General features: G+C 35.0%; 1 protein-coding gene across 1 annotated transcript in view; it reads right to left on the reverse strand.

Moving 5' to 3' along the window:
• LRPPRC (leucine rich pentatricopeptide repeat containing) overlaps positions 1-19,317 on the reverse strand; it is a 168,059-nt gene that overhangs the window by 123,895 nt on the left and 24,847 nt on the right. Inside the window, exons 3-13 of the mRNA XM_084625253.1 lie at positions 17,941-18,063; positions 16,925-17,046; positions 16,780-16,838; positions 15,812-15,898; positions 15,102-15,228; positions 13,755-13,899; positions 12,687-12,844; positions 12,244-12,349; positions 12,043-12,150; positions 3,939-4,057; positions 3,188-3,281 (exon numbers count right to left, since the gene is read on the reverse strand). Of these exons, the coding sequence (XP_084481379.1) occupies positions 3,188-3,281; positions 3,939-4,057; positions 12,043-12,150; positions 12,244-12,349; positions 12,687-12,844; positions 13,755-13,899; positions 15,102-15,228; positions 15,812-15,898; positions 16,780-16,838; positions 16,925-17,046; positions 17,941-18,063 (1,248 nt within the window). The remainder of the gene's footprint in view (positions 1-3,187; positions 3,282-3,938; positions 4,058-12,042; positions 12,151-12,243; positions 12,350-12,686; positions 12,845-13,754; positions 13,900-15,101; positions 15,229-15,811; positions 15,899-16,779; positions 16,839-16,924; positions 17,047-17,940; positions 18,064-19,317) is intronic.

Raw genomic sequence — 19,317 nt, forward strand, 5'->3', positions numbered from 1 at the left:
TCTTGTTAAGTTTTCAGACTCATCGGTATCCTGGCGCAATGAGTTCTGTGGTCTCATTACATCTTATGTGAAAAAGGTATTATTTCTGTTTGAATTTGCCATCTTTTAAAAGGGGTCTACTCTTCCATAAGTGACCGTGAGATTTCAACTCAGTTAAATCTCATTAATGCTAACAATTTACATGTTAGTCCTGTACACAAGATAATATAGGGGAGATACGCCCAAGCGTTATAGAAGTTAGCACTCTTCCTAAAAAATGCAACAAATTAAAAAACTGCTTAAAAAGTTTAGGATTGTGGCATTCGTCACAAAAGAGAACATAAGCTTCAGGGGAAACAGCTTGAAAGTCAGTACATTTTAAACAAGTTAAAAATTGTTTCAGGTCCTAAAGTATGCTTGCCAAATTTTGGTGGTTTTACAATCAGATTTTCTTAGTTTTTAAAAATTTTTCTCTTTCCATTGTTCCTGAGTAAATTACCAACAAACAAGGGAAACTAAATAAGTATACAGGAAAACAGTGAAACTGATTATCTCTCAAGTGCCATCCAATTAACTAAATAAATCAACAGAATGTGACATAGAAAAATACTTTTGCTTTAATAACATTCAGCTATAGCAATCTTAAGTGTTGTTACTTTTATCAATATGGGGTGAAAAACTCAAGGAAAACTGTGAAATTAGGTATCCCTTAAAGCTCATTTACAATTCTAATGTATTCCTCATAACCCCTTGTTTTTTGAGTCCTTAGCTGAGCAATCCTATATTTCAATCTTTCCAGAATGCTGGTTCCCACTCCAGCATAACACCCCTGCAATCACTGAACCGCAATGATGCATTTAGACTTCATATGAAGCAAGTCCTGTTTTCCAAAACATGCTGTTTTATATGCCGTTTTTTTAATAACCTGTTCAAATGGTGTATGGTTGACGTTATAATGAAATTAACCCCATGCAAAGGCTGAATGCATCACAACTGTTCAATGAGGGCTAGGGTAACCACCATTAGGAGGGCTATATGATATAGGTAGGTAGAAGATGTGAAAACAGGAATGCTGATCTGAGCAGAAATTATTACACACACACAATATCCAAAATCTGAAATGTTTGTTTAGCTTTTAAGATAACCTTTACAGTTGATTTTACAAAATCCCCAAGCAAAACATTTTTCCAATGGCATATTAAACTTTCTACTCATAAAAAGACTAGCATAAAACACCTCAGTATGCTCAGCTGCTGCTGACAATCGGCAACCCGGTTTCCTTAGCAACAAACAAGTCTGAGAAAATCAAAAGAAGCTGACAATGAAGTGGAATGGAATGGCATGATAAAGGGGAAAATAGCTCTCATCTCTGCTGCCTTATGAGCCCAGATTCCTCAACTGATGCTTCACAGTTTTCATCTTGTCAGTAACAGAAATCTATACATTATAGGGGATAAGAAGCAGAATCAATAGACCCTGATAGCAGCCAACATTAATGCTTCACCTCCACTGACTACACTGGTGAGACAATCTTAAAGTTTTTTCCCTATACAACTGCATTAACAAGTTTATATTGTTTACTGTCTGTGCCTTATTATTTTTTGGGTGCTGACGAGATTAACTGACATTAGTGAACACTGGACCAGCATTAATTTTACAAAAGTAATTTGCTTTTAAATTAATGTTTGTAAGGTAAACATTTGCATGCTTTCTTCAATTACAAACCTTATTATATGGAGTACTACTACAAAAGATATTTGCTCATATAATGTATTTGTCTCTGGCTAAATAATCTCCTATGTAAGACTACATCAAGAGTGACAATACAAAGCCACTGTTACTGGCTATACCAAAAGCTGATCACTCTAGCCAAAGTAAAAAAAAATAAAGGACACTTAGTTTTGCTTCTTCAAGTAACAGAAACCTTACAAAATGTTTCATTTCTAGCAGAGCTACCGTGCTCTAGCTACTGTGCTCTAGTGCTCTAACTACTACTCTGTTGTCTGAAAGTATTATATTTTCATGGTGTTACTGACTGGGGTAACAGAAACAAAAGATGGCAGAATTCAGAGTGAATTTTAGAGCATTAGTAATTGTTTATGAGATAATTACGTACATATATTAAAGTACCACCATAAATAATCAGGTCAGCAACGGTGCAACTATATAAGCATTACACATTAAATAAAGTTAAACAAAACAGTGTTGAACTTTAATTTTTCAAGGATACTGGTCAAAAACATAATTAATACCAAATTAGATTTGAAACCTGAACGTTTTATGTCTTTGATTTACAGTTTTTGTTATTTATGGGTTTTTTACATTAGACAATGAAAACAGACTACTGTGTTCCATTTTTATTTCTCCTAAGTTTCTAGTGAATTTTACTTTCAAGTTTTCATATAGTTGCACAATGCTGCAGGGTATAGGCAAACTGCAGAGGATGTTTGCTTTAAAATTTGCCATTTGAATTAAAAACATATCAGAAATTTCTGTCCTACTTGCATCCCTTTTAAGTAATGTACTAAACCTTAGATTAAATAAAAAACTGTTTTTAGTGAAATATTTAATTATGCTAGACAAACTAAAGAAAACTATCTGGGTGCCAATCCTGAGAAGATTTAAGCACATGCCACTGATTTTAATTTAATAAAGAGAGAGAGAAAGAGCGAGAGCGTGTGAGAATCTTTGCAGGATTAGGGCCTGTTGAGTACTGCAAAGTCTTCTGACAAAAATCAGGTCCTTAAAAAACTTAACTTGCAGTACTGTAAACCTAGGGCCTGCTTATCCCATTAGTTGTACACTTGCAGCTCCTATTGACAAAAAGAGACTTATGGAGGACCTAAAATTAACCTAAATATCACTTTGCCATTTTTGTACCACGTTAATATTTTTTTTAATAAATGTAATATGAAGGAATAAAAAAAATGTATGCAAAGTCCATGAGGCATGTTCATATTAAAAAAAGCAGTTTATAACAAATGTAAAAACCCATTGCCAAAAACTGGCAGCTTCAGAAGATATCCTTGAGATCCTTTCCACAAATGCCACAATTCCTCCATACGGAACAAACTTCATAATAACCCCAATCACTATCTATATCACCCTTAAAATCCATGTCTGAATATTTACAAATACACATCAACTTAAGTACTCCATATCTGCCTCTGTTAAAAAGACATCTGCTAAACACATTGAAGATACTTACATAATGATAAAACGTTTTGCAATGTTCCATAAATTGCTTCATGTCTTAATTCCGCTACAGAGAGTCCTTCAGTTTCAAATGGACAGCCATTTTCCTATGGATAAAAAGCATTACACTACACACACAAAATCCTGATACTCAGCAATATTTTTAAACACTGTCCTCCCCATGTCTCTGCTGAACAATGTCCCCTTTCTACAAATACTCTGGAGCCCCAAATTGTTGACACAATTCTACTTGTCAAGAGGACTGAATGACAAGCTTACAAAAGCCCACCAGTGCTACTAATTAGCTGGCCAGAGGAGCCACTCTTGACCCCTAAAGGTACAACCCCTCTACAAAGGCCGAGCATGCACCACCACCAGTAGGAAAGAAAATTACTGGGAAAAAGAACTAGAACCCGAGATTTTTGCATAACTGGAAAACAGTAAAATAAAGCTACTGAATCAGCTACATGGTATTACTTAAAGTCTTTTATTTCAAGAAATGGAAAAATGCATTACTGAAAAACATCACATGGTATGGCGATTTTAAGATCCTCTTTGGTGAACGGGGAGGGGAAAAGGTGGGCAAACAATAGAAAATAACTTTCAAAAAATAGTCCATAGAACAATTAATGAGCTTGTTTGTGTGGCAACTGCATGCCCCAGAACACCATGCCCCAGAGTCAATGAGAGTCTTACACACACAGCAGCTGCAGAATCGGGCCATAATATGGCAATACATAAAAAAATTATTCATTTAAACTCACCTGTAGCAGAGCACGAAAAGTCTGAATGTCATCAAAATTTGTCAAAACATAGTTTGTGTATGTTTCCACATCAGGTTCCACTCCCAGCTCATGCATTGCTTTAAGGACCTCAATAGTACCTAAGGAAGCAATATTACAAAGCGTACAGAATGCTGAACAATTTCAGATAACTAAAAGCTCAATTCTTTTATAAAAGGAAAGATATAAACATTAATCTCCATGCTTATTCAGAACATTTCTTCCCCTCTCTAGTTCCTGCTGCATAGAAGCTGGGCATTTTTTTTTTTCATTTCAATAATCAAGTTCTTAATTCTGAAATCAAAAATAGATAAACCATTCTTTATCTTCTTCCACAGTAAACTAACAAAGACTGAAAACTCTTCGTTCATCCTGCGTCTGTGGTTTCAGAAAAGCATATTTTTGGCTTAGTGAAGATGAAATACTGCATTGGGAAAGAACTAGCACCTATACCTAGAGATGAGATGCCAGCCCAGAATTGTGTCTAAATTTATTATTTTTACTTCATTATACAAATTTTAAGACTGTACATTGAAGATGTCCATATATCTGATGTGCTGAATATAGAAACTAATTTGACCCGCATAAATAAATGCATATAGCCAGCTTCAAGACATTTGTGATCAACGTGTATTAAGAAACACACTTAGCATTGGTCCTCGCCCCCCCCCGCCCCCCCACTCTACTGCTAAGGTCCAGGCTTTCAAAACAGGCATCTAACCTTGCACAAGATTGAATAAATATTTACATGTGCAAAATGGGTGCCTTGGCCTAGTTTGCAAAATTGGTCCCATTATCCATGTACAAGGTGCCAAGTTCCCTCAAAACCCACTGAAATCGCTCTGCACTTGCATGAGGCTCTCAGCACCTCACAAGATCAAGTCCTAAATTTTCAGCGTAGACATTTATTTGAAAATATATCAATACCAACACAAGCTACATACAGTAAAAAGTAAATTTTAAGAAACATTAAACATTTTCTTAAAATTGACCACACAGCTATTACACCAATACATCAGCTGTTTTTTTGTTTGTTTGTTTTTTCCTAGAGAGAAAGAAATACTGCTGGTATTATACAATCATTAATAATAATAAAAACTGATATTATGCCATTGAATTTTGAAATTTTTAGCAAACACAGCTTTATTCTAACAAGGGCATTCCAATGCTTTAATGGCTTTTCTTTCAAATTTGCAAGAACTTCCTGAGTTTCATTATATCAGGCCTAGTTAGCTAACTCTCCACTCATGTCACAAGCTATACAGGTATTGGAATTTTTGCTGGCAAAAATGATTTGTCAGATGCTGCAAGTAGCATATGTTTTTTTTTTTAAACTTGCCTCTCGTATTTGTTACTTTAAAAATGTAAAGTTTCCCAAAGTCCCTGTCTTTGCCCCGGAGTGCCACCTATGGAAAAGTGACACTTCCATGAATATTTTATGCAGTGCACTATGGTGCAAATAATCAAATGTGAATTCCCTTTGAGCACTTAAAAATACATGCAGGCAAGTCACACTAAATTAAAGTCGCATCATCTGCTCAAGTCTGCCTTAAACAAAACCCTGTCTGATTTTGGCTGAGAATCTGCAAAATTATGAACAAAAAATTAATTACAGTAAATCCTGCTTGATACCTTTCAGATCTTGACACCAACTTTCTATTTTATGTTTGCAAGATGTAGAAAACGTTAATATAGAGCCCAGCTAATGTTACTTTTCAGAAAGACTGTTCCATTGTAAGAGTTCAAGTCAATATTACAAGAAATAGCGGTTTTCAACAGAGAGTACATAATTCAGTGTGGTATGTAGCTCCAGCTGCAGGAGACTTGGGTTCAAATTCTTACTTAGGTCAGAGGGGATTAGTTTATTGGGCTCTCCCAAATCCCTAGTAGACATCTGTCACAAAACCACCACTCAGTTTGGCACAATTCTTGAGCAGAGACGAGGAAGCGTAAGTATTAGAATAGGGTGCTGCAGATAAAGATTAAGGTTAACTGGCAAAGGTGTGAGAAAGCTTCCACAGTATCTGTTGCCCTATGTTTGGTCACTATTAGTGGTATTAACACTAACTTTCATGAAGTTCTCCCACTTCCCCCTCCCTGCCCCAGTTTTTAAAAATCCAAAATATGCCTCATCTTCCCCTTTTTTCTGAAAATGAAGGTTATTCATTTTCTTTTGGTTTTCTTTAAAAGCTTTCACAGTCAAGTCAATATCTGCACAGCAAAAACCAGAAAACCACTAATTTATCATCACAAAAGAAGTCCACAGTTTTATATGTGTTTAAGTTTTGTTCCATGACACACAGCTTTATTAATTAGTATATTAATGTTTTCTCAATATGAAGTTACAAGATACCGTCATCTCACATAACACTTTAAAATGTGTAAATCAAAAGAATATATATTAAGACCAGCATATCTGCATCTTATGGCTGCCTTTAAAATTTCTTTGGACACCACAAGGATATCAGGGCTGTTCAGCCTTTTATCTCTCAAACCTAACCAATGGGCATAAAACCAGACAAAAGTCAAGACATACACAGTGCAACGATGTGTGTTTAGTAAGATGGAAACTGGCTAATACAAAAAAGTCATTTTATTGCGTTGTCCCAAATGAACTCTTTTACAGTGAACATGTTCTTCATAAAGATACTTGTGTATCAGTACTTTACATATCATGTGTAAGCAACATTTGTTAATTAAGAAATCATTATGCTCTTAGTTTTCTGACTGAGTTTCTTAAATGGATAACTTTTGTTAAGAGACCATGCAAAAAACATTTAGAAGGATGCTGTCATGTCAAATTTTGCCCAAATTTAAGCTATAAGAACCTAGTTAAAAAAAAAAAAAGCCAAGAAAATGTCTTCATTTTGCTAAATTCCCCAAACACCTTTTTTTTTTTAAAAAAAAAAATCCCTTTACTACGTAAGATTCCTCTTACTATTTTTGATATTCCTGAGAATGTCAAAATGAATTACCAAAAACTTACTATAAATACAAGTGAAAAATAGGTTAGTTGGTTTTAACTTCCTAAATTGAGAAAAATGCAAAAGTCAGACAGCCTATAAAGTGATCAGCAAATTAATTTAAAGATCTTTCATTTTTAGTAATCCTTTTTAGTAATGGTTTTTAATCCCCAATCCTCAAAAAAGTACACACTCACTTAACTTTAAACATGTGAGTAGCTCACATGCTCATAGTTAAGCACTTGCATAAGTAGTTGAAGAATGAGGTTTCTTGAAGCTCAGAAAATAAAAAGTGAGCATGGTTTTTTTAAAAAAAATATTCAATTGAGATTTTAAATATAATTTCACTATTCAAAATAGGCTGATGTTCTAATTTAAAATTAATGTATTTAAAATACAACAAATTTGAATGCATGTTTTATTTAAGACAGAATGCACATTTACAATGCAATCAAACTCAGTGAAATATAGCAAGTTATTGATATTTCTGTTAATTATTTTGATGTGCCCAAAAGCATGCTAGACCATTCCACTCCCTTGCCTCAGGACTGGTCCATAAACAGACCTTGAGACACAATTTATATATATAATCTTCATAATATATTGTGTACAAACAATGCATAGAAGTCAATCAGACTTAATCCTGGCAAGTCTCATTCTTCAGCAGAAGTCTGGTGGGTTTTAACTGTCCCAAGCGAAGCAGGATGAATGTTATTAAACAAAAATTCCAGCACACTTCAAAATATATCCTAATCATTATTTCTAATTACTGGGGAGTGTAAGGGGGAAATCATAATAAATAATAAAACATTATTTTTATTAAGTATTAATGTTAAACAGGAAACTAATCAACATATGGACAATCTGCCGTAGAAGATTCACTGAACCAGTTTTTAATCCATTAAAAAAAGCTCTCTCTATTAAGTTTAGGACTTGCTGCTTTACACTATTCCGAAAGTGCGCCGCTTCCCCCCACATATCGGTAATAGCACATATCGGTATGTAGCACATATCGGTAATCCAAGCACTACTTTGGAGAATCAAACCCTCTTGGAAACGGTGTTAAAATGGCAGCACCTACTGAAGAAATAACCCTGTGTCCTAAATGGAGATTCTGCAACAGTGAAAGTTATGTCTAAAACAAGTTTTAAATACCCTCCCCTTTTTTAAAAAAAAAAGCATACCCCCTAGACAAAATTGTTCTTTGGTCCCACATAGCTGAGACCTGTAAGACACCTCTGACCATTTCTATGCCTGATCTTATAGGGCCCTTAAGCTCCTGGGTTCAGACACTGGATGTCCAGCTTCAGCTCTCTCCCTAATTCAGGGGTTCTGAAATTGGGGGGTCAGGACCCCTCAGGGGGTCACGAGGTTATTACATGGGGGGGTTGTGAGCTGTCAACCTCCACCCCAAACCCTGCTTTGCCTCCAGCATTTATATTGGTGTTAAATATATTAAGAAGTGTTTTTAATGTATAAGGGGGGGTTGCACTCAGAGGCTTGCTATGTAAAAGGGGTCTCCAGTACAAAAGTCTGAGAACCGCTGCCCTAATTCATATGACTGAGCTAGTAAAAGCCTGAGAGGATGGAGAGGGAGTGGAAAGAGCCACAGCTTCTGTTCTCCTCCCCACATCTGGCTGACTCCAGCTCTTCTTCTACTAAGGGACAGATTCTACCACTTATTCTCACACTGAGCAGTACCTTATTCCTCAAGTAGCCCCACTGAAATCAATCAAACTTCTTATTGAGTTAGGTACAATTCTGCACAAGTACGGGCAGCTGAAAATGGATTAAAGTGTTTATTTAGCTCAGATATCAAATAATGGAGTTTTCATTTTGAAACTTGAGGTCATATTCAGGAGAATGGTGTAATGCTGCTAAATGTACAGTCAAAAATTGAATTTAAAGGTGCACTCAAAAAAAATTTCGAGTGGAATAATATACCTTAAAGACAAAATTCTGACAAATATTTTAAATTAGTATTTTCAACTTTTCCTGGGAAACACCATTACCCACCTCAAGGGAACCAAAAAATTATCTTGTATTTAGCTCATTTATTGAGCCTTTTTATACTGGGTCAATGTGAAAACTGAAAATATTCTCTACTAGCAAAGGGAACCTTGCATACTGTATTTTGTAAGTAACTGTTGATGTGGTACTGAAGCGCTCTATAAAAAGCAAAAATAAAAAGCACAGCTAAGTATTTTTAAAAATAAGCTTCAAGAAAGTGGCTAAATGATGCTAAGCAAAAACCTAACACGGCTATACAACTTTTGATGTAAGCAAAACATTACCCCAAACCGTCCTCCACTTTCAAAGATATTTTATTGTATGGTCTATTGACACAACGTGTCCCAATGCTCTTTATATTTGCAGTCCTCCTACGTCTTGTTTTTTCCTCAATCCTTGCAGCATGCCCTCTTCTTGAAAAAGGGTAACTTTGCATTTATTTCACTATAGGAAAATATTAAAATAAAAAGCTTGAACTTGCTTTTAGCTTTATCAGCACACAAAATAAAAACGTGTCTAATTTGTAATGGGCATAGTTAATGAAATTGTGGAAATCTGCTACTCACTCTTGTAATCCAGACAGTTGTCTGCAGCATATTCAACCATTTGTCCACTCTAGTTTTATATGACTCAAACAATGGGGCATTCCTCACTTTCTTTGGAAGACTAGTCCGTAGAATATTTAATGTCAGCAATAAGTTGTTCTCCCCAATGTTCATTTTTTATTTCCCTTCGACTAGTTATAACCCCTTGGGCCACCCTACATAATTCCTTTCCCCCTTTGGCATTTACACCCTTCAAATAGGCAGTTATAATACTCACCCACCTCTTTCTCTTCCATGTTGTTATTTAACCTTTAATCTCCCTCAAAGTCCATCCTTTCAACTTCTCAATATGTTTTGCCTCTTCCCCAAATTCTGTTAAATTTGTCAATACTTTTCTGGTATGGAGATAGCTGCCCAGAAGCGTATGTGGTATGCCACATCTGACTACTGTGGAGAATGGAACCATTGTCTCCACTCTGGTATGAGATGTTGTACTCTATCTATATCCACCTTTATTTGATACATCCTGATAAATTTTTACTGCTAGGAAACATTGAAAACTCAGCTAAATTTACTATTCACTGTCATCTTTAGGTTCTTTTCAGCACTACTTTCCCTATCGTCTATCACAAATGAATATCCATATATTATTTTTCCTCACATCTAAAAAACCAAGCTAATATAATGTTGCATCTCTCTTTCATTCCCCCCCCCCCAAAATCTGAATGCAGGGGAGATTTTACATGGCAAAGGGCAAGAACATTTATTCCACCTATCTATAGCTAACATATTTATATTGATAATTCAGTGCCGAAGGGAGCGCTCAAAAATCTTCCTTTAATTTGAAGTTTAACTTTAAGAGTTGTGAGTTTGCTCACATATTGCCTGTTATAAGTATACACACACCAGGAATCTTCACACTAAACTTAACAACTCATAACTGTGAAGGACCAGATGCTAATCTGGGTTCACAAAATAACTTTGTGAATGCACAGTATTACCACAGGACCAACAAGAAGTTACCCTCTGATGTCTTTGTGGGCAGAAAAGGCATGACTTCATTCTGATGCTTACTATCAGTTCTTACTGACAGCCAAGTAAAAGTATTGCATGTTTTTGAAGACGTTACAATTTCAAATTAAGTCAAGACAGCTCAGATCACAAAAGTTACTCTTCTCACAACAATTAGGTACAACAACCTTTTTCAGCTCTAGAAATATGCAGGAGCCTTTGCAATATAGTACACTTAGAGCATATTTTGCTATTGTGTAGGTAGAGCCAAGTTTTGATAAAGCAACACAGCAGTATTAACTGATCAAAATATGCATGTACACAAGTATGGATGACAGTTCAGAGCAGGAGTAACTAGAATCATATCGTAGCCCTGCCCTGTTTAGTAAGTTTCAAGAGTTCTTATGTGATCGTGAAAACTTTCCAGTATTCAGAAAGAGTGTGTCGGAGTGCAACCTGCCATGTGTTCTAGCATCAGCACGGAGCTAAAGAGTTAATAAAAACTGAATATTGTTTTCATAAAGGCTTTTCTAAAAAGGATTGAGACACTTTTATAGCCAGAAACAATTAGGGAATACTTGTTTCAACATTTCTTCCAAACTGGAATGTGACTGTATATTTAAAATAAAATTGCAATATGAACAGTCTGCTAAAAGCACTTTTTTTTTGTTTGTGCATTTTGTTTGTCACCCAATGTCACACTAACAACTCTGCATCTCATTCTAAAGCACATTATACTGTGAGATAAGATGAAAAAGACAGTTTTTTGTTTCCCAAGGGGGAAGTACTTCTGTTAAAAGCATCTTTTTATGAGACCACTCTTTCTGAATTACCAATGACGCAAACCAAAGAATTAGATACTGTACTCTAAAATGTAATATTTGTTCAATTCTTATTCATATCCTATAGACATCCCCATGTGTAACAGGGGAAAGTGGGCTAAATGCTTAAGCCTACTTAAGAATCCAAAAGATTGAACATTTCTGTCCTTCAATCAGTATGCTGTCAGGTCATGATCACTCATTCAGCAATGGAAGTTTTCTTGCCTCTCTTATTATGGTAAGTTAGCTCACATTTAACTTATCAGTGAACAGAAATTTTAAAAAATGGTCAAAAAGAAAGATTCAGCTTTTCAGTAGTTATAGTGAGTCATTACCATACAACCTTACTTTTAAAGGCTTCCTACTTCCATAGGTCTCAATAAGGCTCTCCAAGAGTAAAAGATCAGAGAACTACTGTTTGGGATACAAAGCAGCAGAGAACCTTTGTGAAGCCAGGAATCCAAAGAGTTAAAAATCCCATTCAAATAGTGTTTTTCACTCTGCTTTCTATTAAAAACTGAATTCTTTATTTAAACTAACAAGACTGTGTTACAATTAAATGGGAAATGAGTGAAAAGCACTTCTGAAAAAATTGTAAAAATATGTTTGTGATAGCAAGAACTTCACACCTCCAGGCCTCCACTCACCTTCAAGCACATTTCTAAATAGGGTTTAAATGTCAATCTGTACATTCAGTTATGAATAAGTCAACAGCAATATGCATCAGAAAGCTAACCTTGAACATTCTTCTCCTTCTGATACCCAACAAGCAGTGGCCAGGAATAGTGAGGTCTGAGAGGCAAACCATCCTCTTTCATTGTCTTCATCAGGTTAATTGCCAAAGCTGAAAACACCCACAAGGCAATTGACTATTAATAAGACAATAACAGAATAGTATAAATAAACTGATGTTTAAAATAAGCAAATAAATAAGTACCTGCTTTTTTAGACTCCAACGCACAATACAAAGTAAACTGGAGGGGACTTGAGTGCATATTGGCTTCTTTTAACTCATCACAGAACTGTTTCAGCTTGCTCAAGGGCTGGAAAGAAATTTAAGAATTAATTTCTATAATAATAAATTGTAATGAACACAAAGCTTCTAAATTTCTGAACTCCTTTCTAGCAATTAAAGAAAAGATCCTTCTTATACCCATAAAGTAGTTATTACAGACACCAACAAGCATTTTTGCTCATAAACATTCCACTTACTGTGTAAATTGGTAGGTGAAATATTAAAGTGATTATCTTAATGCATTCCATCTTTACTCTTTAACTATAAGTGCATGAACAAAACTACGATTTCCACATTTTCATAACTCCCTTAATCTCACCGACCATACAGTTATAGGTCTGGTAAGAAGATAACATCTTGCATACCTTATCTGTAGTTACACAGTGTCGTAAGAAGAAGCTACCATAGTCCATACTGCTTTCACTGTGATTTTCAGATGGTAAGGTAGGAAATGATTTGAAAACTTGGAAAGCTGTATCTTCCAAACCTTGAGTTATCAAATTCAGAGACAAGTTCATTGCATCTAGAGATTTAAAACACCAAAGACACTATTTATTAAGAGTTTGGAACAAACTATTTTGACATTAGACTACCAATGAAATAATCACCAAACATTTTAATAATAATTACAAATTAAATTAGCATGGTCCCTGACTTTGTATTTATGGAAAGAAAGCAGAAATTGTTTTACAAGTATCTTATAACATAATTTGTTTGTGGGACTAACTGCTACAGAACTCAGATTTGAAACTTTTTATTTGAATAGGTTATGCAGTGCTACAAGCATCTCCTTTACTACTGAAAGACCCATGCCAAATATTTTAGAAGTATCATCTTCATAGTGGTCCAGAAACATCCCAAATACTACAACTGAAAGACAAATCTTTGAGAAAGGCTACTGAAGTATATGTAGAAGTACTGTCAAGTAGGTGTAACATATCAGGATTCAAAATTGCCTCTAACCATTGTTACAGAAAGTTATATTCAGTGTTTGTAACCTCTCTTCACTGTATTCATGCATACCTGTCACAACCGAAAAGACACAAAAAAAATTTTTCTTTAAGAAAAATGCGAACTTATCATGGATTGAAGGGCAAAATAATAAACTTTAGAAGTTTGTGGTGATGCAAATACAAAAAAAAATTATCAAAAATGCTTACATCTGTTTTTAAATTCTGAAAACCCTTAGGTTTAAAATGTGACCCAGACTAATCCACATCTGCTATCTTTAGAAAACAAAATTAATATAAAGCATTATTTTGCCCCAGTAGGATTTCACAAAGCCTTATACACAATATCACACTAAGTGACAAATCTTTTTCCTTCATTGCAACCAACTGAAAATGCATTCCTTCTTAACTTTGAGTAACAGTACTATTTCAAAAGTACAGCTACAGTAACCTGATTTTGGACACATGACTAAAAAGCACTACCTGGAATATATCCCCTTTCATATCTCATGTGTGACAAAATGTCTTGGACATACTGAGGATATCCAGCCTTAGCAAGGCTAAAAATAACCTGCATCAAATCCCTGTCCATAAAATAGCCTTCCATCTTCTCAACCTTTTCCAGGATCTGTAAGTAAAAGCCACAAACCAGAGAATAAGTGTAATGTTAATGAAAAGTCTACACTCTGACTCAAACACAGTACATTAAAAAACCCAAAAAGTATTTACACTGAAGTAGCACTCAAATTTGCTACATATTTCCCCAAAACAAGCACAGATGCCATTTCTGGTCCATAGAGCTTAAATTCTAAAGAGACATATGAGGGAAAGGGGGGAAAGAGAGAGTGATACAATATACAATGATCAGATTCTGACACCCTTTCTTCCTGCTCAGTAATCTCTTATGCTGTGAGTATTGCCATTAATTTCAAACTTGCGACATAAAATACTACAGGAAAATGGACTGCAAAATCTGGCCCAAAGTGATAAGATGTATCTTATTAGTTACATTTGTTTGATTGTTTGGGGGGTGGGAGTGAGATGAGTTTTGTTTCTGTGGTTTAAGTTAAACAAATTAAACTCTCCTCCCTACAGTCCCCACCCCAACTTGAGTCCCCTCCATTTTCCCTGACAGCAAATCCCTAGCCTTACAGTAAGTATCCTTACTCCCCTTCTCCTACACAAGGGAGTATTTATTTATTTATTGACCTTATGACATAAGCAGATAGTGAAGCCTCCAATTTTGCAAAGGAGCTCCATGTCAGTGGACCCCTGCACCAGGATGTAACCTCTACTGAAACGATTGGGGCTCTTTCTGGGCACGTAAGTTTAAATCCATGGAGCTCTTACAAAAATTAGGATCTTATGGCAAAAACTCACTGACTTCACTGGGAGCAAGATCAGGCCCTAAAAAAGTTCTCTTTCCATTGATGAAAATAAAATACTGTGCAATACTCTTTTCATCTGACTTTCAAAAAGTTACATTTATGATGAGACTGAATGAATCAGCAAGCATTATTCACCATTTCTACATATAAAATGAAAGGCACCTATCAAAAGATAAAATAGAGTTTTATAAAATTTATAATACTAGCAAGACAGGTTTCAATTAATGAAATACACAATTATTTAGTTGAAAAAAAAATTCTCCTTAATTACTGCTGACCACTAGGGAATTATTTGAGAGAGACCAACTGGTATATTTTTGTGTGTGAGGAAAAAAAGGGAATTTCAGTATCAAATAAATCAGTAAATATTAAACAGATCATGCAATCCCTTTTAAACAAACAGTTTTAGGAAAAGCTTTACCTATGCATGAAATATTAATACCTGTTTAATGTTGTTAACGTCACCCTTCTCGGCATATGCATTCAGTAATGCTAAGTAGGTGTCTGGACCAGGTTCAATTCCTGCATCCCTCATCACTGAAAGGATATTTTCTGCATTCTCCATATCTCTGCAGATGTTTAAAAAAAAAAATCAATGGATTTAATTACAATCATCCAATATAACATTAACCATAATTTTGGGTTTTTTTCAATATTTTAGATAAAGCACATGGCAAAATCTAGACTGAAAACTAACGTTTTACTTCTCGGTATTAAGTTAATAACAGCTGTAAATGTCTAAGACATAAATACAAATACAGTTAAAGAGAAAACATATTGACTAATGCATTGACATTATTCACTTAATTTAGGACAGTTCATTTTACTTCAACGGAAGAGAAATTTTTGAAGTTCAGCCAACTACTTCTCATTCCAATAACTGAAATACAATATCTGTCTTAAAATTAAGCTTACTGGACGTAGTGGTAAATGGGCTTCCTTTTATCACTCCCAGTGTCCGATAATACCAGAATATATTTCTATTTTCAGAATAAATAGAGTCTTTATATGCAGTAATTCACAATTATTGTAGTTGCCAACCATTTTGTAGTACATGGATGTGATTTATGCAGTTGAATCAGCTAATTATCAATGTACAGAGTAAGCAGAGGAAGATTTAAAAACAAACAAACAACATTGGTATATTGTTACCCAGCTCTTGCATGGCCTGTCACAAGGCTACTGAATACTGCCTCAGTGATTGGAAGTTCTTTCATCTTCATAAATCCAAGAATCTTACTGCAAGATACAAAATAATAATTACAGTTGTGTTTTCCTTGTATAGAAACTGGTGAAGTACTGTTGTGCTGCACTAGATCATCAGGCAGAACACAGAAAGATACGTTTGAGTGATCAGATTTTGGGATGTGGCACACAATGTTAATAATTTAAACAATTCTGTTACTCCTGAAATGTTATGTTGTTTGCAGTGTTTTTGTACCCCTGTGGGTCCCAGAGTATTAAAGGGACAAGGTGGGTGAGGTAATACCTTTCATCAGACAAACTTCTGTTGGTGAAAGAACTTTGTACAGCTTGGATGTTTTGTCTCTTAACAACAGAAGTTAGTCCAATAAAAGACATTACCTCCCCCACCTTGTCTCCAATGTTGCATCTTAGTCATTTAAAATATAAACATAATTCTGTTTAACATCAGTTACAAGTTTTATCAGTTTCCTCCCACTCCCATACATGTATATTCCTCTTGTGCCCAGCAATCACATTGTCACAACCTACCAAAGGCAATTCTTTCTGGAATTAAAAAGAACAACTCACATTAGATGGATCGGCTAACAACAAGCACCATACAGGGGGAGAAAAAACATATTTGCCCCTTCCCCAGTGGCTGAGCACTTTTCCTGCATGGTAAAACCTCTTCCTTCATAATTTTATGTTCTTTGTCAATGACCATGGAACTGACAAGACAATCTACCACTTCTACACCAGTGAGAAGGCAACACATTTGAACAAACACACTAAACTGGGCCATCACCTACTTGACTCCTCTTTGCTCCAAAGTTTAATGAACTTGAAGTAGGTTTTATATTAATGAGGGGAGGAGGGATGAGAAGCATATGTATTTAAATAATTTGCAGCAAAAAAATTTAAGTGCAAAGTAATACCTAGCACCTTCGATATCACCCTCATTGCAATATGCAGCAATCAATCTTTGGTATGTAACCTGTGAAAAAAAATAAAAAATTAAGAGTCTGGATTTATTCAATAGTGGCATTAGAAGAAGAAAGGATGCCATCAAGTAGTACCTACTCGATTGGGCTGCACATTAGCTTGCTCCATTTTGGACAAGAATTCAGTTGGAGAGAATTTATGTTCATTTTGAAGGTAGACTTTAAGCAAAGCATTATAATGACTTGCATCATACACAGCACCTAAACAAGATGTTACAAAGTTACTGAAATAAAGAAGCTTGCTTCAAGTTCAACAAGTTAAAAATCTTTAAGTGTCATATGAAAATTACTTGGATTTCTTGATAGATCAACTTTATTATGCAAAAGAAACTATGGTACAAACAAATCAATTAATTTTATCCATCTCTATGGTGTATGTCGCAACTGTTTAACAGAGTAACTCTATAAACTGTGCATTTATTTATAATTAAAATGTTAAATATGCAGAGTACAGAAACATCAATGCTATCCTGTGTGTTATTTTGCATTCTACACATGAATTGCTAAATTCTGAAAAATAATGTGGCTTCCTTCAACCCTTACCCAATCTCAACTTTTAAGAACACATTATCATGCATTTGTTTCTGAAGATGGACATTAATGGATCATAAATTGTCATTCTAATGGTTATCAGATATGGTCTCTTCTGAAATAGCTATTTGGCTATATCTAGCTTTTAACACTAGAACACTGGACTGCCAGCTGTTGAGGCAATTAATAAATAACTAATTATTTAGCAATACAAGATTCAGTGTTTACAATACTAAAGAACTAGAATCTGTCACAACAACAAACAAAAGCAACTACCTGATATAAGCAATGGGGGAAAAAACCCCTCAGGTTTACTGTTAGTACCCCTAGATGTCAGTATAACTCTCAGAATGACAAACAGGTTTCTAGCCTCAAAAAACCTGGGTGGTAAATATAAGGTTATATTTGCCAATGTTTAAAGAAAAATTCCTGCAGTAAAACATAAAAATTCAGCATTTAACATTACTAAAATGCATTCTACTTTTTGTTTCCAAGAAAGCAAGTGGAATATACTGTTATAATATGTACATGCCTTATTGTAGTCAAACATATGAAAAGACATACCCAAGTCTTGCAACTTGCCCCATATCATATGGGCTAGTTCTGTTCTTTCACATAATGGGACCTCAGGCAACAAGGAACCACAACTTCGCAACAGAAGCAAGGCCTGGTTACTACTTGGATACCCTGCAATAAAACAACGCTGTACTTAAAGACCAAATACAAGTGAAACAAAAATGTTCATTGCAAAAAATATACAAAAGGAACTGGTACACCATGAGTGAAAAGAATATGCAGGAGTCTTTGGGGAAAAAAATGATAACAGAAGAATGAGTACATTCCATTGTTCCATTGCCCCTTGATCTATTAATATAAAAAGGACAATACAAAAAATGGTTTTAGATTTTAAATACATAGTAATTTTTAAACACAATAACCATCATTTTCAAACTCAGATGCTTAAAGTTAGGCTTCTAAATCCATATTTAGACTCCTAAATAAGTGTAACCACTTTTGAAAACATTGGCCAATATTCTAATAATGCCCCAAAATCTTAAAATATAAATCTTTCCTGTATAGTGGCTATTGCAAAACGTGTTGGTTTCACTACTTTTCCTAGTGAACAAGTATCCATGCCATGGAACGTCCACCACTCCAGCTAGCACTCATGTTTCCATTCTCATAAAAGAGGTCAACAACTGAATGAGAATGAAGACAATTATTTGCCAACTTCTAAAAGTTATCATTCCAAGTCAGGGTTGAGGCTTATAGACAAAGCAGCATGGAGAACCTCACAATGCAGTTGCCTCTAATTTAGGCATTTTCTTCACAGAGAGAATTTCATTTTTAGCAGTATCATCTAGTGCCTTGAATCAGCATTAAATTCACTTGGGGGGGAGGGGGGAATCTATAATCTTTTTGAGTTTGCCTTTCCATTTACTCAGGTTGTTATTTTGTTGCTATGTTATTGTTTAAACGACTTAATCTCCAATTTTTGTTCATAAAGCAAGCTGACTGAAGCTTACGGTTGTACAAAGTGAAGATGCTGAGAAATATGGATTCTTATTCCCTAAGCGTATGTCTGATTGACTCATACCACACTAAATTCTGCTACTATTAATTGAAAAGTGAAGATTTAGAGGGAAAATGTTAAATTTAAGTCAAATATATGTACAACTAAAACTTGATAAAGCTACAATAAATGAAATGTAGAACCTAAAAATCTTGACAGTGTCCTTTTGAAATACACACATGAAACTTTTTTCACAATTTTGTTTTTTGGTAAACAAGACATCTAGGGAAAATTAGGTGACAGTATTTCATAATTACACTGAAAAATAATGATTTCCACCAGGATCAAGGATGCTGTACAGTTGCTAAGTCAACCATCTGGTAGTTTCAGTAATGTAAGGTATACAAGTCCCCAAACTCAGACTGGCT

Source organism: Lepidochelys olivacea, assembly GCF_965140295.1.
Source record: "Lepidochelys olivacea isolate rLepOli2 genome assembly, chromosome: 3".
Classification (NCBI taxonomy): Eukaryota; Metazoa; Chordata; order Testudines; family Cheloniidae; genus Lepidochelys; species Lepidochelys olivacea.